The 24,022-nt window shown below is 36.2% G+C and overlaps 1 protein-coding gene across 11 annotated transcripts in view; it reads left to right on the top strand.

Annotated features, from left to right (window-relative positions):
* Cep170 (centrosomal protein 170) overlaps nucleotides 1–24,022 on the top strand; it is an 84,586-nt gene that overhangs the window by 22,941 nt on the left and 37,623 nt on the right. For 6 of the 11 annotated variants that reach the window (XM_021160681.2, XM_029481034.1, XM_021160674.2 and 3 more), the window contains exons 4-10: nucleotides 3,558–3,636; nucleotides 9,690–9,748; nucleotides 9,832–9,991; nucleotides 11,771–11,905; nucleotides 17,266–17,742; nucleotides 22,287–22,444; nucleotides 22,631–22,924. In XM_021160681.2, the coding sequence (XP_021016340.1) occupies nucleotides 3,558–3,636; nucleotides 9,690–9,748; nucleotides 9,832–9,991; nucleotides 11,771–11,905; nucleotides 17,266–17,742; nucleotides 22,287–22,444; nucleotides 22,631–22,924 (1,362 nt within the window). The remainder of the gene's footprint in view (nucleotides 1–3,557; nucleotides 3,637–9,689; nucleotides 9,749–9,831; nucleotides 9,992–11,770; nucleotides 11,906–17,265; nucleotides 17,743–22,286; nucleotides 22,445–22,630; nucleotides 22,925–24,022) is intronic. The other 5 variants (XM_021160699.2, XM_029481036.1, XM_021160708.2 and 2 more) reach the window with 1 other exon arrangement.

Below are 24,022 nucleotides of genomic sequence, written 5' to 3'. Positions count from 1 at the left end.
CTGGAGGACCTCCTATAGTCTAGGGCTGGGACAAAACTAAGAGATCTAACCATTTACTTTAACACACACACTACTTTATCTGAACACTAGGATTCAGTCTTGGTACTTTCTTTTTGTCTTTGTTAGGTATATTTTGTAACTGTAGTAGATTTTTTTTTTCTATCTGATGTTTCTACATTTTTTGGAGTTTTCATTCTTTTCTTTTTTATTATATATTTTCTTTATTTACATTTCAAATGTTATCCCCTTCCTTAGTTTCCCCTCCAAAAGCCCCCCTATCCCCTAGCCCCTTCCCCCTCCCCCTGCTCCCCAACCCACCCACTCCTATTCCTGGTCCTGGCATTCCCCTATACTGGGACATAGAACCTTCACAGGACCAAGGGCCTCTCCTCCCATTGATGACCAACTAGGCCATCCTCTGCTACAAATATAGCTAGAGCCACAAGTTCCACCATGTGTTTTCTTTGATTGGTGGTATAGTTCCAAGGAGTTCGGGGGGTACTGGTTAGTTTATATTGATGTTCCTTCTATGGGGCTTCAGTCCCCTTCAGCTCCCTGGGTATTTCTCTAGCTCCTTCATTGGGGAACTTGTGCTTCATCCAATGGATGACTGTGAGCATCTACTTCTGTATTTGCCATGCACTGGCAGAGGCTCGCAGGAGACAGCTATATCAGGCTCCTGTCAACAGGCTCTTGTTGGCATCTGCCTAGTGTCTGGGTTTGGCGGTTGTTTATGGGGTGCATCCCCATTTTTCTACATTTTACAGAATGAAAATAATCACAGGTGTCCTGAATTGTTTCAGCTTCTCGGTTTTCCTGTGGCTCTGGAGGCTCTTGTGGCACTTGAGTGCTGGGAATGGAACCTGCCTCTTCTAGAAGAGGCTCCAGTGCTCTTTATCTCTCTGGTTCAGTATACTTTTGATACTATTGTAATTCCAGAATTTTCAACATCAAAATAAAAATTAATGTCAGAACTAGGGGAAACAGTGAAGTTCTATTTGTGAGCCCAGTTTTAATTATAACAAGTGGTATAACCTTGGGAAAAATTAACCTCTGTATTCCTCAGTTTTTGAAAATAGAAATAAAATTATACCTTACAGTTGAAAAGATGAAAATAAGTAAATCATTTTAAACATTTAAACCAGTACACAATATAAATATTTAAAAAGTATTCATTATTATTATGATTTAGTCATTTTAAAAAGATAGCTAAGACAAGTTTCCATTGTTGTACATGCGTTGTTTTTTAACTGTTTATTTCTAACGTATGTAGATGTATGTGTGGACATGTGACTGTGAGTGAGGGTACTCACAGAGGCTGAAGAAAGCTTTGCAGCCTCTAGAGCTGAAGTTGAAGTTGGTTTAAGGTGTTGGATGTGTGTTGCTGGCTCCTAACTCGTCCTCTGCAAGAGCAGCAGTGCTCTTACCCTCTGAGCTGTCTCTCTTGCCCTCATTAGTTTATATTTAAGGAACATATTTAACCCTCTGTCTTAGCTTATTCCAGCCACTACACTCTCTAAACTGAACCTCAAAATATTACTAGCAGTCTTGCTCCTTTTACCCCATCACAAATATTCCCAAGGGACCTGAATATATGTTTTTACCATCAGAAATGTTACTTAATAAATCAGAGAAAATTGAAACTAGTTTTCTTGCTGGACTTTGGTGGCCCACATTGCTGGGAGCTTGTTGAAGCTTGTCTGTGAGACCCTTATTTAGTCCTCCTGCCTCCTCTCTCCACTGAACACTTGCCCCTGCACCCTACCATCCCACTCCTGGCTTTGTTACTGTGCTACTGTACACAGCCTACATTCTAGCCTAAGCCTGTTGTTTCCCCTTTTTTCAGACTAGAGTTCCATGAGAACATGAGTTCAATACCCAGAAGACATAAAATGTTGGGTGTGATTACCTGCATGTTTGTAATTCCAGTGCTGGGGAATGATGACAGGTGATTCCCAGTACTTGCTGGCCAGAAAACCTAGCCAAACTGGCAAGCCCCACGTCCCAGTGAGACACTACCCTAAAAAACCAGATAGATGGTGAAGAACACTGTCTGAAGTTGACCTCTGGCTTCTACAAACAGTAACACTGATAGGTGTGTGCAGTCGTGCACATACACACACACCACACACACACACCAAAAATTTATTTATGTTTTTCGGAAATACCGCATGTTCCTTCTCATTGAGTGAATCTGACTGGCAGAATGAAAGCATCCTAGTTTCTTTCTGTCCTTAGAAATACTCTCTTCTCATTGATTCTGGGTAAAAGAAAAGTGAACTAGAATTGTCCTCATTTCCTGGAGAAACAGAATGATAATTTTGTGGATACTGTGATTATGTCTTGTCATAGTCTACAGTGCTCCTGTGTCTTCACTGTATGATTGAGTTTTGCTTTTTTTGGTTTGCTTGTTTTTTCCTGTCTGTTTGCATCTTTAGACGTTTAAACTGAATGTTTTCAGCTGTCCTATGATAGCATAACCAAAAGAAAAAGGAAAAAGAAAAAAAAAGCCAAAACCTTAAAAGATAATATCTCCAGATGTCTTCTTGGAAAGCTGATGCAATATGTCAGACATTGCAGTAAGAAACTGCAGGATGACAGCATGATGACTTATCTCTGTCGCTGTATTCTCTGTCTGGGCCTTTCATGACCATTAGTGACCACTGAATACTTGAGATGTGACGAGTCTACATTCCAAAGGCTTCATACACACACACACACACACACACACACACACACACACACACGAAATACCTTACTAATTTTTACTTCTTGAGATAGTTACCTTTTAGTATACTGGATTAAATTTAAAATGCATTATCAGAATTAATTTCAATTCTTGTTACAAGCCTACAAAAAATTATTAAGTAGTGTATATTGTTTGACTGGGAAATTGTGACATATTTCTCTTGGATAGTGCTGTTCTAAGTAATTCTGCTATTTGTCTTGTTATTTTGGTGATTTTTCAGCATTGTTACAAACAATTGAGTAAAGATAAAACATCATGATGAGGATATAGCAGAATTCCAATATATAGAAGGATCCATTCACTAAAACACCATAATGTATCTTAACTTTTAAAAAGACCCAAAGAACCATTATGACAGTTGTCACACAAGATGACCTAGCAGTTAAAGATGCTTGCTGGTAAGCCAGCTGAGTTTTAATTCTCAAAAGTGGTGGATAGAGAACTAATTCCAGCAAATTGCCCTGGCCTCCACATATAGTGTTGTATAGTGTGTGTGTGTGTGTGTGTTCTCTCTCTCCATAAATAAGTAAATAAATAAAATGTTTTAAGCAGTGTTTCTTTTTCCTTGGAATGAGCTTTTTTGGCTTCATTTTAAGACAAATTACAAATGCCAAAATTCAACCTGGTCTCATTGTACTCTTTGTGTTACCAGCAATATTGACAAAATTTAGTTTAGTATGAAGTAAGTGTCATGTTGTAGGATGCTTGGCAGGTTAGGATGCAGTTCACAGTACGTACGTTTAGTAGTAGCTTGGTGAATTTGACTGGAATGTGCTCTGCAGAGTAATCTTTGTCTCTTTCCTTGTAGACTTTTGTGAATGATGTAAGGATACCAGAGCAGACGTACATCACTTTGAAGCTTGAAGATAAGCTGAGATTTGGATATGATATCCTTATATAATTTGGTGCATTTATTAAAATGATTAAAAACTTAATATCTTGTAATATAAGAATTAATAATACTGGAACTTTATGCCTACTGTTTGTCTTCAGTTACTGTGTTCCTAAGGCTGATCCTGGAAAGCTTGGTGATACTCAGCTGTTGCCCATCTCTGTGGTGCTACTTTACAGAATTTGGGTGTTAGAATGGAGCTCGGAGGAATACTGTGAATGTCTTAAGCGCTGTCTACCTAGGATTCTTGCCAGGTGAATTACAAGGTTCCAAGTCAATCTATTAGGAGAATATGGACATTAGCCTGCCTTTGTGCCTGAGCTATACTGCTGGTTTAATTCAAAGTTTAACATATTCTTTGTTTTCTGACACCAATATTACATGACTAGCACATTTTCATTTCATGTGAATTCAATTTTTTGTTTAAACCTTAGAGTCTAACAGCTGGACAAGTATATGATTTTACTGCCCAATAAAGAGTAGCATATAGGAACCGAGTAAAATGAAGTAGTAAGATTAAGCAATGATAAAACCATTTCTATTTGTAATTAAAATAAAAATATTTCCCATTATGTAGAACATTTCTCTTGAGATTTAGTTTTTAAACATATGCTGAAACTCGGATAATTTAAAATGCTAAACATTAGCAATCTGGCAGACTTAGATCATTTTATCAGAGGAGGTAGGCTCAGATAACTTAAGTTGATACTCAAATGTACTATCACATATAACAAAAGATAGAATTTTTAAAGTTTAAAATTTAAACTCAAATAGTTTTACACCACATATTTTACACTTATACTTGAAAAACTGAGAAATATATGTTAAATACTTGTTAAATATTTTAAATCTTTTAAAAATATGTATGGTGTGGCTGGTGAGATGGCTCAGTTGGTAAGTTGCATGCTTCCAAGTCCAGCCACTTGAGATCAGTCCCCAGGACCTACACAGTGCTGTGAAAGGGCGAGCAACCTCTTGTGTGTCCCACATGCACTTGGTGTACACACAAGCACACATACACCAAGGAAAGAAATGTAAGGGCTTTAAACTACACATTAGACAAACTAGTTTAGAGTTATCTTTATTCAGCCTAAGTGTTATCAAACATATTTTGTATACAAGTACCTCCTATAATTAATGTACTATTAACTGTCTTAAAATAAGAACAAATCCTAAGAAATTCAGATTTTAATAAAATTTGATAAAGCTACCTTTGAGTTTGAGTTCCAGAAGAAACAGTAGCATTCTCAGTAGAGCACACCTCTAGTCCTAGCTTCTCTGAGGCTGGAAAAGGGAGATGACATGGGCACAACATAGGAGCACTTTCAAGAATAGGAGGAAGGCATGAGAGAGGAGTCAGCTTAAGAGATAGCCCACATTTTTGCAGATTGCACATTGTAATATATGAACAACAAACTAACCTTTCCCCGCCCCACAGTCAACTCAATACCTCTAAAATTGGCTACAGCCTTTAAGTTTTTATCCCTAAGGAATTCCTCAGACTCATAGCCAGGATTCAGCTAGCACTGCCGCTCAGAGGCCCAGAGGAAGTGCATGTAGTCTCACTGTTCGTGGAACAGTTCATGCTGAAATGGACATAGCAGAAATTGTATTCCATAGGACAGAATTATTTTTAACCATTTTATGTGATGGCTATATTTATTTCTGTATTAGCTAGACTAGATTGGGGAAATTGTCATGCTTTATTCATATATAAAATTAAGTTTATAGCCAATCTCAAATACTGTACCTTAGAGAGGAAAGCTCTGAATAATAACATGTTACCTTAATGGAGAGACAATTTTAATATGGTTTAAGATTTGAGCTAGAGACCATAATGTATATGCTATACATTTGTTTTCTGACTAGAGAACTTTTTTTGAAAAGCATGAACTCAATAAAATGTTCTATTTTTCAAAATGACCATAAACTTAAAGCAGCAATCAGTAAACACTCAGAAATGTGTGCTCAAGGGTAGTTGTGGTGATCTGCGGTATACTAAATGGTTTTATAAATAATATTATTTTAGTCTTTGAAGATGTCATGCAATTTTGTGAATATTTATTCACTCCCTCTCCCAGCAATTCCTTCTGTAACTATGCTTCCACTGTCCTCTCCTTCCTTCCCACCCAACTTTGAGGTTTTGTTATTACCATTATTAAGTCTCCCTGCCACCTATGCACTCCACCATTGAATAGTTTGTGTGGCCTACTTAGCTAGACTCGGGAGTGGTATAATTAACCTACCAGGGGTTGCACCATTAAAGAAAACCGTTGCTACTCCAGTGATTGGCCTTAAACCCATAATCCTTTTGACTCAGCTCCCTGAGTGCTAAGAGTATACACATGTGCCACCATTTTTTTCTCTTAATATTATTAACTGCCAAACACAGTTCTGGGTTTCAAATACAGTTTGCTTTTGTTGTTACGCCTCACAGTTTTACATCCCAGTGACCTCTTTTCTGCTTTCATGTCATAAATGCCCTGTTACTATCCTCTACAATACCACTTATTCGAATCCCTTGAGCTTCTCTCCAGTTTCATTACCTGTACCGTTACCCTTCCCCTCCCCACCCCCCATACATGTACATTAAAATCCAAAGTCCACATTTAAAATTGAGTACGTAAAGTACTTCATTGAAAAAGTCTATTTCCTTGATTGTAGGTGTATCACTGAGAATTTTGTTCTGACAGATAGATGGGATGTTTTTCCCTATTTTTTTCCCAACAATTATTTTTGAAAGATTTATTTATTTACTCTATGTATATGAGTACACTGTAGCTGTCTTCAGACACACCAGAAGAGGGCATCAGATCCCATTACAAATGTTTGTGAGCCACAATGTGGTTGCTGGAAGTTGAACTCAGGACCTCTGGAAGAGCATCAGTACTCTTAATGTCTTTTTTTTTTTTTAAGATTTATTTATTATTATATGTAAGTACACTGTGGCTATCTTCAGACACACCAGAAGAGGGCATCAGATCTCATTACAGATGTTAGTGAGCCACCATGTGGTTGCTGGGATTTGAACTCAGAACCTTTGGAAGAGCAGTCAGTGGTGCTCTTACCCGCTGAGCCATCTTTCCAGCCCCCTCCTCTTCTGGTCCATCTCTCCAGCCCACAGATTTTTTTAGTTGAGTATTAAAACCCTACTTTTTACATGTTGATTTTATGCCCCATAACTTTTCTGAAATTGTATAAAATCTGAGTTATTTGATAGAGCCTGTAGAGCCTTTTGCATATAGAATCACATGTGCAAATAATAATATGACTTCTTCCTATTTTTTGTTTTTTTTTTTGTTGTCTTTTTGTTCTAGCTAAAACTTTGAACATTATGACAAATAAGAATGTAAAAAGTGCTACATTTATTACACTGGATTTTAGAGAAAACTCTACATTGTTTTGCTAGTTAGTAAAATGTTGTCATAGCTTTGTTGTATATGTTATTTGTTATTTTGAGTTAAAGTTTTCTTTGAAAGTTGATATATACCCAGTGATATCTGATATTTATGTTTTAAGGTCACAGCTCTTTTAAATAACTAAAACTATGTAAAATTTTGCTTTGCTCAGTCATAATTGTTATTAAGATAAAATGTGTCTAAAAGCATACTCCTAGCATGCAGGTGAGTTTCTATGTCCGTTTTAGATAAAGACTTATTGAATAAGTTATATAGGGATAGTTTAAATTAACTATCATAGTCTTATAAAGCACTGAAAAAATAAGCTTCAGGATTTATTCACATGATTTGTAGATTTAGCCTTGTCTTTCCCATTACACCCCCCAAAAAAGTTTTAATTTTTAAATAAGCTTTAAAATTTTTTATAAATTACTGACATCATAAGTAACTGCATTTCTATCATTTTTCTTGATTGGCAAATTAAAAACTACTTGTGAAGATGTATACAACTGAGAAGAAATAGCTTTTAAGATATAAAAGCTGGACCGTCATGTCTAGTTGCTTTTCTATTGCTATGAAGATGCACCATGACCAAAGCAATGTAGAGAAGAAAACATGAAATTAGGGGCTCACTTGACCATCATAAGCAGGGAGCATTGTAGGAGCCAGGCAGACCGTGGCACTGGGACAGTAGCTGAGAGCAAGTTGGTGGCAGGGAGAAGCTGATCCTGGTGTGGGGGCCATTTCATTCAAACCACCACACCATAGCAGTCTAGATCCCCACAGGGGAAGGCTTCTGATTTCACACATAGAAAACACAAAATATTTGAACATAAGAAACAGGACCCCTGTCTGAGCTGAAGTCTTAGGTCGGGGGGGGGGGGGGATACCTTAGAGAGGCCCTGAAGAAGAGGTGTGCATGTATCTATTAGAGGTAGCGCTAAAAGTCTTCACAGTAGTCTATATTCATTCATGTTTTCATCTGAAAACAGTATCACTGTCAACTTTTTAAATGCTAGCATTTCCATTGAAAAGTAGTTATGCTGTGAATTCTCTCCTAAGCCCTTAATTTCTGAGGCCAAAAAAAAAAAAAAAAAAAAAAAAAAAGCTAGAGCCGTGGTTCTCACCTTCCAGTGCTGTGAACCTTGAATACATACAATTCCTCATATTGTGGCCTCTACCCATAAAATTATTCTCATCATAACTATAATTTTGCTATTGTTATGAATCATAATGTAAAGCTTTGATTTTTAGGATATCTGATGGGTCACAACCCAAAAGTTGAGAACCAATGTACTAGATGATTTTTATTGAACGTTCAGTTATATGAGCATTTCTATGTATAACAGCAAATATGCATATAAAAAAGAGAAATTCCACAACTCAGAGTCATAGGAAGCTTCTTTATTGACAAGAACCTCCACCAGAATTGAGTAGCTAGATTCTCTGAAACACAGGACTCTGTCCACTCACTAGAGTATTTGTTGCACAACAGAGATTAATGGAATTGGATAGAGTTGTTTATAGGTCTAAGAAGTTCTGTTCATACATTTACTGATTTTATTACTTACCCTCCTCACACACGCACGCACACGCGCATGCACACGCACACACATCATGCTGATTACAGCTTTCTCCCCTTGAAATGATTGATGAATGCTTTGAATTAGTAAAGGATGGTAGTAGAATTTAGCACGTAATTATAAAATTGCTTTCATTGTAGGGTTAAATAATGGTAGGAAATAGGACCTCTAGAGGATTGATCTTTAATAAAAAGCCTTGTTGTTTAGGCATAATAATGAAAGCATTCATTATATCTAAGTACTTGTTCTCATATGTATAGAATCATTGTTTGATAATGTAACATGACCTTATTGTAGTACATGTAGGGAAGGGGGTGGTGAGGTTACAAATGAACCCTATTTTTATCAAAGTTCATGCAAATCTAAGTAATCAATCCCTTAAGGATTGATTTTGGCTACTGACTCATATTTTTACACTTTTGTGACTAGGTATCTATAATTTTCTTCTTTTGGTCCTTTCATATTGTTGCTTATGAAAATTAAAAATGTTTGTGTTCTAATCATTTAAAGGCCAATATTGTCTAAGATTATATTTACTAGATTTTAAAGGTTAATATTTATTATAATATTTATTAATTATGTATTTTAAGTATTTTTGTTATTAAAGGGAATATTCCAGGCTCAGGCTACATTCCAGGTACTCTGTGAGCTACCAGGAGAATCTCAAATTTAAAAATAGACTAGAGACCTGCTCTATAAAAATATTTTTGTTTAGGTCTGGAGATGTGGTTTAGTGAAGTATACATATCTAGTATATTCAGGATCCTGGGTTTAATTCCCAGTACTGTACTATAATAATAAGTTACTCTTGAAATAGGACAATTTCTAAACTATATTTGATGACCTTTTTGCATTTATTCATTTTTTAATTTTTAATTATTTTTTTTATTTACATTTCAAATGTTGCTCCTTTCCTAGTCCCCCTCCAAGAGTTCTTTACCCCATTTCGCCTCCCCTTTGTCTCTGAGAGGGTTCCCCTCCTCCTAGCCATGCCCTTTGCCTGGAGCATAAGTTATAAGCACAGTGACCAGAATTGTGGAGTTATATTCTTCCTTAGCTCTGTTTACATACAAATCTCTTCACTGTAGTACGAGGAGAAATGAGGGTCCCTGAAGAAGCTCTTAAGGTAAGGGTTTATCCTGTTGCCAGCCTGATACTAGTCTTGACTTCTTTCATGAAAGCTTCACTTTGATTTTAAATGTTTTGTAGCACGAGAAGTTTACCATTCAGCTTCAATTGTCCCAGAAGTCTTCAGAATCAGAATTACCAAAATCAGCAAGTGCCAAAGGCACGGACTCAAAAGTGGAGGCTGCTGCAGAAGTGCAGCCCAGAGCCACAGAAGCACTAAAATCTGAAGAGAAACCCGTGGGTAAGTGGTCTGCACGATCTGGAGAGTGATCTACAGTAGCCATATCGATGGGTCTCTACAGAGAGAGGAAGCGCACACACACACACACACACACACACCATCAATGGTACGTACAGAAACTGACTATGTAAGCACCTAGAAAGTAGGTAGCTGACGTTCACAATGCAAAGTCCCAGGGGTCCTTGGGTGTCCCTTGGAGTGAGACTTCCAAGCAAAAGCAACAACAAACTAAAATATAGAAAGGTAGTATCATGTTGCTCACAACATCTAACAGAATCTGACTGGGGAAATTGAGGCAGTTAGCTACAGTCAGTCCTCAATTGAACTGTCTCCTGGTGGCCCAGATTCCCGCTTCTCTCCTCTGCAGACACTTGCATATTAGTGGATAAACAATAATAATCTCTGTGGAAACGGTTTGTCTTTTAGCTGTTCTCAAGGACACACATTGTACTTTTGGGCTGTTTTGTTTTTCTCTTCTCTCCCTGTCATCCAGCTAAGGGGACTAACCCATCCCCAGACCTTGGAGGACACTTTGAGACAAACATCCTTGGGGTCTGACATGGAGCTTGCTCTCTGTTCCTCTTCCAGAGATAGCTTCTCACTGAGCTCCAACAACACACAATAGTTTGTCAATAGAAACACAATAGTTGTCAATATAACATATATTGCAATAGTCTAACTTCTTTGGAAATTTTTGAATTTATACTCAGTCTTAAATATTTTTGTTCTCATACACCTATCTGTACATGCATAAAAATAATATATATTAGTGACTGATTCCAGAGTACATTTTAATGTAGCCAGTTAACCCTAGAAAACATTGACAACTATGTCTAAATATACCTCATATCTTAAATATTTAAGGAAAGTAGTTTCAATACTTGAAGGAAATAATAGTTTAAAACTGCATCTTATTATTTTATATTATCTATATTTCTCTGAATTATAAACAAAAAGGAATTTTTAAAAGATTTATTTATTTTTGTATATGAATGCTCTGTTTGTATATATACCTGCATGCCAGAAGAGGCCATCAGATCCCAGTATAGATTGTTTGGGCCACCATGTAGGTGCTGGGAATTGAACTCAGGACCTCTAGAAGAGCAGTCAGTGCTCTTAACCTCAGAGCCATCTCTCTAGCCTGTAAAAGAGAAAATTTTAATAATACTACATTATCCATATATCATCTAATGCTTACAGTGTTAATAATTAAAAATGCTTTACATAGATAATCCCTTCAAGTAACAACTGTATTAAATTGATAAATAATACATCTACTGAAACCAAAGATTTGCTAGCATTGAGGGAGCACAAATGTAGTTATTATTTAATACCCATTGTGTCATTTCTCATGCCAAAATTTGCTTTAGTTTCTTTCATCTTTTATATATTTAGACTTAATGACACTTCTGATCAGACTTTTTGTATTATCCCCTTGATAATTACTGTTTAATTCCAACAAAATTCTTCTGCGTAAGACACTTCTGTCTAAATACTCAATGATCCTTTTTTTACAGAGTTACAGATCTCAGTTATGTATCAGAGAGCGCTCTAACACTTAACAAAAAGCTGTTGTCCCACATAGCAAGTTGCATCACTTAGTCATTGCCAGTGTGCATTCACTTAGTCATGGCCAGTTCTGTTTAAGCTCAGGCACAAATGCTACATTGCTGAAACTAGAGTGCTTTTAATCAACGAAGTAAATTTAGCATCACATATAATATATTTTCTTGTCTCATCTGCTTTAGAAGGATTTTTTTTTAACCCACTTCTTTTTAGATGTCTCTGCTATGCCCCGAGGCACTCCATTATATGGGCAGCCGTCCTGGTGGGGAGACGAAGAGGAGGATGAACAAAGAGCTTTCAAGGCCAATGGCAAGCCTGAGGGAAAAAGTCAGGAACCTGGGGCTTCAGGTAAAAATACCTCAGTGGCTGTGGCATCAAATTCATATTGGGCAAGTATTTGTAGTCTAAACAAAAGTCACTCTACTCTATAATGAAAAATGATCTACACTATAGCTTCATTCTTAAAATGGCTTTGCTATTGTAGTGTATTATGAGTCCCGCATAAAATACTAAATACAATGTGTATATAGTACAAAATCTTACGTTTTTCTTGTTTATGAAATTGTTTTAGAAAACAAGTTAATAGCATTAACTGAATATTTTAAGTATTTCAAAATGATTATTAAAATAAATTTATAAAAGTAGGTACATATGAGTTACATGTTTTTACTTGATTCATTTTCATATATTCATTATAAAATAAAAATTCTGTTACATTCAGAAATATGATACAAAGTAATAAGTTTCTTAAAGCCTTATTACTTTGCTTATTTTATTGAGATAAAATTGCATAGAGTTCAACAGCCAATGGCCAGAATCAATTATGGTTTAGATCCTCACATTAGTAACTAAGGAACATGTTTTGTTCTTGGTGGTGTACTTAAGTGGTGACCAATATGTAGAAAAATCAAGATTTCCAGGATTAATGGAGATAGTGTCACATAAAGTTGTTGAAAAGAAGTCAGAGCTGAAGGAAGCAGTTTGTTTAGTAACAGCAGATAAAGATCTGAAACTGGAGGAATATACTACAGATACCAAGGGTCAGTTTGGAAGACATATGATGTGTGATTTTGAGGCAAGAACAGTACCCACCAGAACTCTTTCAAGTTTCCTTTGATTTTATTTACACAAAGTAAGCATGGCAGTTTTCTCAGCTGGAGAATTATGAACATTCTGTCTTTTGACATAGTCTACTTAAACCAGTGTACAAATCTAAAAATGCTGTCAACAATCAATACGTCCTATGATGATGCTGAGCTTTGCAAATAACTCTTCATCACAGCTCTGTTTCTTCCCCAGTGCTTTTCCGTGTATTATTTAATGCGTTCATGTTAATGACAGAATGGCTGCCTGATACTAACTAGGAAAGGAATGTACTAAGCTCCCATACTTGATTCCTCTCATGGCTGTGCAGTGCAACAGACAGGATTGTTAGCTAGTCTTGCCATCTCTGCCTTGGTATCCACAGTACTTACACACTGATGCAGTTACCTTCACATTCAAAGCTGCAGCCACCAGCATTCCAAGTGACATAGTTTTTGATCAAACCAGCAAAAAAAAGAAAAAAAGTTGTGTACAGAAGACATTCTAGAATTTGGAAGAAGACCTTTCCCAAAAATCTTCAACACATCTCTCATTAGCGTCTCACAGATTCGGAAGGTCACTTGGTGTTCTAACCAGTCTCTGGCGATGCGTGTGAGATTATCACTATAAAACCCTAGGGAATATGAGCAGTGTCAGAGAAAAGTGATACTAGAAATTATTGAAGTTCTTTTAGGAAAGTTTCTTTAGGAAGGAGAAATAGGAAGAGTATACCAGAAGTTAAGAATATCTGCTTTAAATTTTAATTTCTTCTTCTTTCCATTTTATATATTAACCATTTCTGTATCTTTCTTTCCACTGCTGAGTCATAATTTAACTTTTAAGTTTCAACCTCATTGCTGTAAACTATACATAGCAAATATGAACTGATCTTCAGTTCCGAAACAAATTCAGTGACTTGTTTTGCCTGCCAAGTAGAATTTGAACTTTTTGGTCCCTGACACTCCTTGTATCTCTTTATTATATTTTCAGTATTAGCTCCCTTTGTATTCCCACATAAATTGTGCTTAATTCCACAATATGCATGGTATAAATGATACTATACTGCTGGTATGTAATACTGTTTCATTCCCTATATTTGCATCTTGACTGAACTCTAAATTCCTTACTTCAAGTTCCATACAGTCTAACTTCATGTTGCACTAGAGCTAATTACCTGATATGGGGTTGGGGTGGGGGAATGTGGGGTGGATATAACCAGTTAGATGGGTTAGAAAACACAGATCAATTTAACTATTGCAGTATTCTGAAAATAATTACATGGTACTGAAAATTAAGGAACCATTAAAAAAAATGTGTCATTTACCCTCACACAACTTTAAAATTCCGAGTTACATAACTTGTAAAATCCAGTGGTGCACGCATATGCCTAGTAAGAGTAGAAGCCGGAGAAAGAGCGGCTGGCACCAGGTTTGCTCACTTTGTTCTTCTCTTCCACATGCACGCTTTGTATGCATCTCATCATCATGGCAATATCCAGAGATAGTAATATTCATGAGATTCCCAAGATAAACACACCAAGCTCTCATACAGCAGGTGCAGGGCGTGCTTCATTTACCATTGAATTTGATGAGGTTATGTCAGGGAAAGTAACTATTAGAGACCATGTAACAGAATTTCTGATCAGGTCTACAAGTAAAACCATAGTGAAATCCTCTCTCAAATATAGATGGATGGGTGGGTGGATGGGTGATGGATGGGTGGGTGGATGGGTGGGTGGATGGATGGATGGATAGATAGATAGACAGACAGACAGACAGACAGACAGACAGATAGATAGAGCCAGCCAGCCAGCCAGCCAGCCAGCCAACCAGCCAACCTGGGCTATATAAGCCCTATCTCAAAATAAATAAGCAAAACCAAACCAAAAATTACATAAATTGTTAGCTGTTAATATCTTCTAGTTTATGCATGTAGAATAAATTCTAGCTTAGTTACTAAATTCTTGATAATTGAGGTTAATTACAAAGTATTAGCACAAACAAATATGCTATCTCCTGTAGTTTAATTTGGCTTAAATAAAAATAGATGTGAATAGAAATTAACATCAATTGATGAACATCCAAGTATGTTTTACCAATGTTATAAGAGAAGAAAGCTGTTTAACTTTTCTAACATGGTATTAAAATTCCTTAAATTAGAGACATGAGCTCCGGCGGGTACTGGTTAGTTCATATTGTTGTTCCACCTATAGGGTTGCAGACCCCTTTAGCTCCTTAGGTACTTTCTCTAGCTCCTCTATTGGGGGCCCTGTGATCCATCCAACAGCTGACTGTGAGCATCCACTTCTGTGTTTGCTAGGCCCCAGCATAGCCTCACAGGAGACACCTATATCAGGGTCCTTTCAGCAAAATCTTGCTAGTGTGTGCAATGGTGTCCGCGTTTGGAGGCTGATTATGGGATGGATCCCCGGGTATGGCAGTCTCTAGATGGTCCATCCTTTCATCTCAGCTCCAAATTTTGTCTCTGTAACTCCTTCCATGGGTGTTTTGTTCCCAATTCTAAGAAGGGGCAATGTGTCCACACTTTGGGAGCTCATATCTCTAGCTGCATATGTATCAGATGATGGCCTAGTCAGCCATCAGTGGAAAGAGAGGCCCATTGGTCTTGCAAACTTTATATGCCCCAGTACAGGTGAACGCCAGGGCCAAGAAGTGGGAGTGGGTGGGTAGGGGAGTAGCGGGGGTATAGGGGACTTTTGGGATAGCATTGGAAATGTAAATGAAGAAAATACCTAATTAAAATGAAATTAAATTAAAAATTAAAAAAATTTTTTTCTTAAATTATTCCACTATGAATTTGAAAGGAACCACTGGTCTTGAATTAAATCTCTATCACATACTAAAATTTCCACATAATCTAACTTTAATTTTATAACTGCTATTAAAAAATTAAACCATTTGTCTTAAGTCATTATGGAATGTAATATCTATATCACTACCTTTTTAGAGAAATCTAAGAACAATTTAAGTTTTTCCTTTATTATTAAGAATCATCATTAAGTTATTGAACAATGATACCTTACAGTAGTGTTCCCCAGAGCCTGAGCCTCTCAGGTATGGGGATACTATGTTTTCAAGGCCAGTTATCTGCGCTTGATTTTCATCTTACCTCTCTGCTTGCTGTAATAATTTCTCTGAGATACTTTGACTTTTCATTGGTAAACCCAATGGAATTAATTTTGAAAAGAATAATTTTTACTTTGTGTATTTCTATTCTTAAATATTCTCAGACTTTTTATACTTTTTGACAGTATGAACATGGCTATCATGATTATTACTATTTTAGTAATGGAGCCTTATATCCTCTGTTACCTTATATATCTTATATCTTATATATCATGCCCCACATACTTAATGACTTAATGACTATTGCTCTCATTCTGTAACATAAAAGATTTTTTATAATTTCATATTTAATATATGACATCAATTATAGCACCTAATGAATTGTACAGAGATGTAATATTTGAAGATATTTCAGAAGACTAAATACTTTGTGTAATTTTTAAAAACTGATTAAAAACAGCCTACTTTGTCTGTATTACCTTTTCTCCCCAGTAAATTGTAATTGATTTACTATGAGTCTGCTTAAAATAAAGTTGATATTTGAGCCTTAGGCAAATTTATTTCAATCCAATTCTTTTATGATTGTAGGCTATTTTGGTAATAGATAGTCTTATTTTCTCAACCAAAGGATAGGTTTATCTCCACCTTCTTTCCTGTACATCCACACCACCTAATAACCCCTAATGCTTAAGAACACCTTCTCACACCTTTATGCAGTGTCTTAAGCAATGGAGGAATTGTCACAGTGTTCTGTGTTTGTCCCCCTTGCCACTCACTGGTAGTTATGCAGCTTTCACCCATGTCCTTTGGGCTTTGTACACGTTCTGCTATGCAGAGGTGTAAACTAAGTTTCTTCCAGACTTACTGGCTAACAACAGAATTTTCTGTTCTTGCATTGTTTCTTTCATACTGCTGCTTAGATGGCCATTGCTGCAAGCAAGCCACATGTTTTATCACTAACCACTTTTACCTAATAATGTGTGTCGTCTCCCAAGCTTCCATAATATCAGTTTTGTCCTAGAGTGGGGTCTGAACGTTATGAGACTGGTAAGTGAATTGTTAATTCCGAAGCATAGCGTATGTATTTACTTCATATCTCCATCTTCACCTGACTACCTCTTCACTATTAGAGCCCTACATTATTCTCAGATGTTTCAAATAGCATATTCGGTGACGTGTTCAGGCTATTCATGCTTTTTCTATCAAACAGTGTGTGTATATGTACAGAGCATCTCCATCCATACTTTAATTCTTTCTCACCTTGAGTTTTCCTGCTTTGCTTTTTTTTTTTTTTTTTTTTTTTTTTTTTTTTTTTTTTTTTTTTGGCATTGCTGCTGTTCACCTTGCATCTCCTGATGGTATTGAATCATAGTCAAGACCATTTCTTGTCTGTGACATCTGTCTGTCATACGAGTGCAATTCTTTTCATCCAGGCTGTTAATCTGCCTTCTGATTCTCCGAATAGTAATGGTCATTACCAATGACCCTCATGCTTCAGGCTTCCAAATATTTTGAATTCTCTCTCCTTTTTCTCACTAGGGTGCAGCATAGATGCCAAGCATGTGGAGGAACAGTCTGCAGCTGCAAGTGAAGAAGCACTTTTTCCATTCTGTAGGGAGCCAAGTTATTTTGAAATTCCTACAAAAGAATTCCAGCAGCCATCACAAATAGCAGAGAGCACTATTCATGAGATTCCAACAAAAGACACACCAAGTTCCCATACAGCAGGTGCAGGGCATGCTTCATTTACCATTGAATTTGATGACAGTACGCCAGGAAAAGTAACTATTAGAGACCATGTGACAAAATTCACTTCTGACCAGCGCCACAAGTCAAAGAAGGCCTCTCCAGGAACTCAAGACTTGCCAGGAATTCAGACAGGAATGATGGCACCAGAAAATAAAGTAGCTGACTGGCTAGCCCAAAACAACCCTCCTCAAATGGTGTGGGAAAGAACAGAGGAGGATTCCAAGAGCATTAAAAGTGATGTTCCTGTGTACTTGAAAAGGTTGAAAGGTAAAGTGAGCTTCAGAGATTCCTATTGTATCATAAGTTACCAGACAGACTACTGTTACTTAATTATACACTGGAAAATATCTTTTTCAAAATTTACATTTAATTTTAAAGCTGAAAAGCAAACAGCACTGTTTATGTCCAGATTTCTCATTCATATTAGCTTTTCTTTGTTTTCTTGCCAAAACCACATTGGTTTGGGGATGGCAGATTACTTATGTCATTTAATATCTTTACCTGCAGAAATACAAAATGTACTAATTATACAAAGCAGAATTTTCCAGAAAATAATCCCCATCATTTTCTTGATTTAAAGAAAAGATATGTACAGTTCTTTTTCTCTCTATCGTGCTTCCAATATAGTACCATTTCTAGATTTTGAAAACAAAATTAAGCTACTTACCTGTTTATACCTGAAAGTCAGATTGCTTACGGAGTGCTTCCAACTGCAAGCTGTTAGCAGAAGCTTCTCAGACAGATGCTCTCAGCTGAGATCTGTCTACTAGGTATTTACAACTCTAACATACATTTCTGGGCTGTCAATTGCAATTTGATGTTCATTTGCAGATATTAATCATATTATATAGTAATATTAGCTATTACATATACCTTATTGAACACTTAGTTCCAGTCATTGCATGTATACTGATCGTAACAACTAGCCGGCCTTCTTCCCACTGGTTTTGTGAATGGAATTTCTTTTGGAATTTGTGTTATTGTGTTTTGTATTTTAACATGCTATCAATAAGGGAAAATGACTTTGAACAAATGATTGTGAATTTGACAGTTCTGTGGCTTTTATGGGGAGATGATTAATTCTATTCTAAAAACTGCTTTTTGGGGTCAGGGAACATATATAGCCTACTGTATTCCTTAACCCTGCATCTGGGACTTCAGCATAGGCTATTATCTAATGGCTTCATTGTTAATGACAGGACTGACTCTGGCTTTAATTATAGTGATCAGCAGTTACCTAGCAGAAAGATAATTGAATTCTGATTGTGATATATTTACTCCTCCTACATGTTATTTATATCATAGTTGAATCATACGCATGCAAAGGTTAAAGATAACATGTAAAATGACTCCTAATGTAAATTTGATGAAAAATAGTGATAAGCTAGTAGTATATCAGAGGTAGTATATGCCTTGGAAATGAGTCTTCTTAAAACTCATACACTTATTGAATAGATGAAGGATGAATTAAAAAGATCCTTTAGGAAGATTCCATCAAAATATCTTTGTTAAGGAGCTGGAGAGGTAGCTTAGCAGTTAGGACCCAGGTTTAATTTTCAGCACCCATATGTTGGCTCCACACCATCCATAAAGAGGGGATCCAGTGTCCTCTTGTGACTTCTTCAGGTACCAGGCACTCACAGGGTAAACTTACATGCTTGAAGGCAAAACACTCATAGCCATAAAATAAAATAATACTTAGAGAAATAATGAAAATCCTCTTACAGTAGTGTAATTGTTATTATTAACAATTATCCTTAAGCCATCATTTTAGTACATTCTCTGCTCTTCACCAGGACCTATTTGAGCCAAATTAGAAGTAGAATCATTAATACCCATATGAACACCGTCTTTATACTGATCAGAATATATTTTTAAATTTTGCCAAAAATTAGTCTAATCACTATTGACCTTGAATTCTTCTTTCATACTTGACATTAGCCTATTTTGAAAGCCATCCAAAAAAAAAAAAAAAAAAAAACCACTTTCCCAGCAATAACTCACTTTGTATCCCAAATAGAGCCATGCTATTTATTTCTTCATACTTATTTACAAATGACATTAACTTTCTTCAAAATTCAGAGCTGTTATCAATAAATAAGTTTCCCATTAGTTTATAAAACGGATACATTCAGATTTTGAATAAATGGAGGTAGATAGTAGTTAGTAACAATTTATTAAAACTTGGACTTTCAACAACTGTGAAAATCAATTGATATGAGATATAGATAGATAGATAGATGCCTTGCTCCTACAAGAGTAAAGTGCATGCGCTTTGGGACAGTGAGGAAAATAATGTTCACAAAGCCCATACACTTTCACCCTTTAGGAGAGTTGCAGCTTCCTTTATACCAACTTCTCACAAAGTACAGCCAAGCTAACCTGAGGGATAGCAAGTGAATGTCTATATTTAGGATAGTTAGTGATCAGCAGAGGGGTTAAGAAGTATGCTGAGCATTTCCGCGTGGTCTTTTTACTGAGTAGAAACATAAGATTACAACTCTGATCTAATCATGCCTCAACTTTTCTCCTTGGGTAATACACAGAAGCACTAGAAGGACTAACAGTTTTATAAGAAAGAAAATGACTAATCTCCAACAGATTAGTAACAATGAAACTTGTGTTTTCATTAAAAATTCTGAATGTAAATTTACAGTCTTACTTACAGGTCTAACAGTATAGAAACCATTAGTGTTTATTCTTTTGGACTTTAACAAACTGAATTCCTATTCAGTTTATCCAACCCAATATGTTTTAAACAGTACTATAATAAAATGTGTATCTAAACTAGTAGTTACATCTCTGTTCGTTTTCCATATACTACTTATGATTCCTAAATTATCAGTGGCGGAGATTCCACTAATTAAGCACATTGTTTTGTTTTGTTTTTTTCTTTTCATAGTACTTTTTGGATAGTAAATAATTTGAAGAATTTTTACGTTCATCTCATTTGATTTTTATGTTAATCTGTCACTTTGAATCTGCCTTATCTTTACCATATTAGTGCCCTCTGTTTCTCCTCCTTTTTCAAGATGTCATTCAGTTCTACCATTCCCTTGTCTGTCCTCATTTCTTTTATGTACTACATTTTACAGGTAGTTCTCTTGTGTTATATTTCACCATTACTGGGAGCTTCCAGATTTACTAGGAACAAACCCATACACTTTATAAATCCTTTCCCCTAGACATACACCTCATTCTTTCATACACAGCAAGCCTTTTCTTTCTGATTGCTCTCTTGTTGACAGATGTTTACTTTAGAGTAGACAGCCTGGGAATGTTTCAAAATCAGATATTTCTGCAAGATTGGATTCTGTCAATGTACATTCCAATATACTAGATTCATTTATAACTTTGAAAAGATTTTTGTTAATCCTTGATTGGTGATCCATCTAAATCATGCTGTCTTAGGGTTCTACTGCTATGAACAGACACCATGACCAAGGCAACTCTTAAAAGAACATTTAATTGGAGCTGGCTTACAGGTTCTGAGGTTCAGTGCATTATCATCAAGGCAAGAGTATGGCAGCATCCAGGCAGGCACGGTGCAGGAGGAGCTGAGAGCTCTACATCTTCATCTGAAGGCAGCTAGAAAACGGGCTCCCACATGGTTAGAGTAGGTTCTCAAAGCCCACCAGCACAGTGATAGACTTCCTCCAACATGGCCACACCTCCTCCAACAAGGCCATACCTCCTAATAATGTCACTCCCTTGGTCAAACATATTCAAACCACCACACATGCCTAGAGTAACTCTTGCTCTGATCTAGAAAAACCTTTATTGGGAGGCTAGTATAATATTGGACATGATATCTACCTATATCTGTACCATGTAGTTTATTAGAAGGAAGGGTGTAGTAGAGTCTTTGTAGTTGGTAGGATGTCAGCATCATTTAACTCTTTGAAGCCACTAGAGTTCTAGGAAAGCATTTGTAAACATTGGTTGTTATTAATAGTAGCTACAAATTTCAGTCTTTTTATTGAAAGGTATGTTGAACTTTTAAAATTATTGAATACCATAATTTAGATATACTCCATTTTAATGACATTCATATTGTGTTAAATAGTGTTTGAGTTACACCAGCCTTTTAAATTATTCCTTTTTTTTGTTGAAATTATAATCACTTTACTTTCTCATTTCCTTTCCTCTGTACAAACCCTCCCATAAACCTCTTCTTACTCTTTTTCAAATTATTGCTCACTTTTTTCATTAATTGTTCTTATATACATAATTTCTAAATATATAAACAATCTACTGTGTCTATATAATCTTGCTTTTCTGATGTTTTCAGGCAGGGCTGACCATTTGGTATTAGATAATCAGTTGGTGTGTTCTTCCCTGGGGGAATGACTGTTTCCCCCACTCTTGGCATCCCTTAGTTGCCTGTAGTTCTTTGTGTAGGGTTGAAACCTTGGAGTCTGGTCTTTTTGTTTGTTTGTTTGTTTGTTTATTACTAAAGGTTTACGATTGAGAGGCAGAGTGAATGTGTATTAATGTTAGAAGTACAAACTATGACAGGTGATGGAACATTGCTTATTCTTTTAAGGGATTGAGGAATCTTTTATAAAGTTGAGATTTAGAGAAAGAAAAGTAATAACTCAATTGTTTATAAAGGGCCTCATTAACGGGTGAAATATAATTATAACTATTGAGCAGGAGGGCAGTATGCAGAACCTGTTACACTAAAGGACATACAACTTTGTCTTAGAAAGGGGAAGGGTAGCAAAACAAATGACACTTTTGTATGTGCTTCTGATTTTCTACATGGAATTTTTTTCTTCTCTATTATATCATGTCTTTTTTGTGTCCAGGAAACAAACATGATGATGGTACACAGAGTGATTCAGAGAATGCTGGGGCGCACAGGCGCTGTAGCAAGCGTGCAACTCTGGAGGAACATTTACGCCGCCATCACTCAGAGCAGAAAAAGAAGGCCCAGTCCACCGAAAAGCATCAAGAACAGGCTGCTGTAAGTCAGACTGCTTTTATGATTGCATTCTTTGATGAAGATAATTCCAGAAAGAGAAGGTCATATTCTTTTACTCAAAGTTCAGGCATCTTATGTCAGGAAACTACTTTCTCAACACCACATAAAAAACTTGAAAAAGCAAAATCTCCACCAGCAGATGCCAAAGTGGTTTCTTTGTCTTTACAGACTAGCTCTACGCATCACAGAGGGGGGCATGGTGTTCCACATGGGAAATTGTTAAAACAGAAATCAGAGGAGCCATCGGTGTCAATACCCTTCCTACAAACTGCATTATTAAGAAGTTCAGGGAGTCTTGGGCACAGACCAAGCCAGGAGATGGATGTAATGTTAAAAAATCAAGCTACTTCTGCCTCTTCAGAAAAGGATAATGATGATGACCAAAGTGACAAGGGTACTTATACCATTGAGTTAGAGAATCCCAACAGTGAGGAGGTGGAAGCAAGAAAAATGATTGACAAGGTAAATAATTGAAATTTGAGTATGATGGTAGTTGTGGGGGGCTGTTGACTCTTGAACCTTATTGGAGAGGTGGTGCAAATGTTCCCATGCAATAGGTGGAGTTGGGACTTTAGGGTTTTGTTAGGGACCTAGAAGACTAATATAATAGCAAGCAAGGACAAAACGTTTCCTACTTTCACTTTCACTTATATTCTGAATTTTCCTAAATTTTAAGTCTTCTACACTTAAACTACCTGGGCCTTTTTAAAGTATATAAATTTCATTGGCTTTAAAACTATTGTCATTTCGTGTTTATTTCTATGGAAACTGAACAAGGATAGATTTCTACATGAATATAAATGTTAACTGGTTTTCTACCGACTAATTTCATTTGGGGAGCAGATGAATAGCATTTGCTTTGATTAGCTTTACCCATTTTCTGTTTGTTTCTCTTCACTACTATCTATGCTGAATCAGAACAAAATCCGTGTTTATATGTTTTGTTCATTTTAGTGAGGTTTATCCAGTCCCAGTCCTCATGATTTGTCTATTTAATTTCCGATATTCCCTTGATGTTGCTTGTTTATCTACAAGGTGATTGTTGTATGACTTATAAAGGACTTCCCAATTTGTTATGATAGTAAATGGCGGACCTTAGCATGAGCTATTTATGTCACCACATGGAAAATAGCAATCTAAGTTGGACTAAACATTAGTCTCTTGTTTAAATTCTTGTTACTGAAAATATCCTCATGAGTGAACAACATTGATATCACTTAAGTGGCTAATACATACATATTCAATCAGATTCTATATTAAAAACAAGAAAACCATGTGGTTCATGTGTACATTAACATTTAGAATATTCTAATTTCAAGAAATGTCCATCAAAGAATGACCAAGATCTAACCCTCTGGGATGTAGGCAAAAATAGTATGACTATGTTCACTTTTAATTCTCATTATATTATTTTTATTTTAGTATTTGTTCTGTAGTATTTGCAATGCATTCACTGATATACATGTATAATTTGTAAGCATAAATGTATTGAGTCTGTAATTATTCTACTGTTATAGTGGCATTATGCCTGACTTTTAGAGACCTGTTAGTCTTGAAAAT

Source organism: Mus caroli, chromosome 1 (assembly GCF_900094665.2).
Source record: "Mus caroli chromosome 1, CAROLI_EIJ_v1.1, whole genome shotgun sequence".
Lineage (NCBI taxonomy): Eukaryota > Metazoa > Chordata > Mammalia > Rodentia > Muridae > Mus > Mus caroli.
Note: the sequence above shows the minus strand (reverse complement) of the source record. Positions and strands in the feature narration are given on the sequence as shown.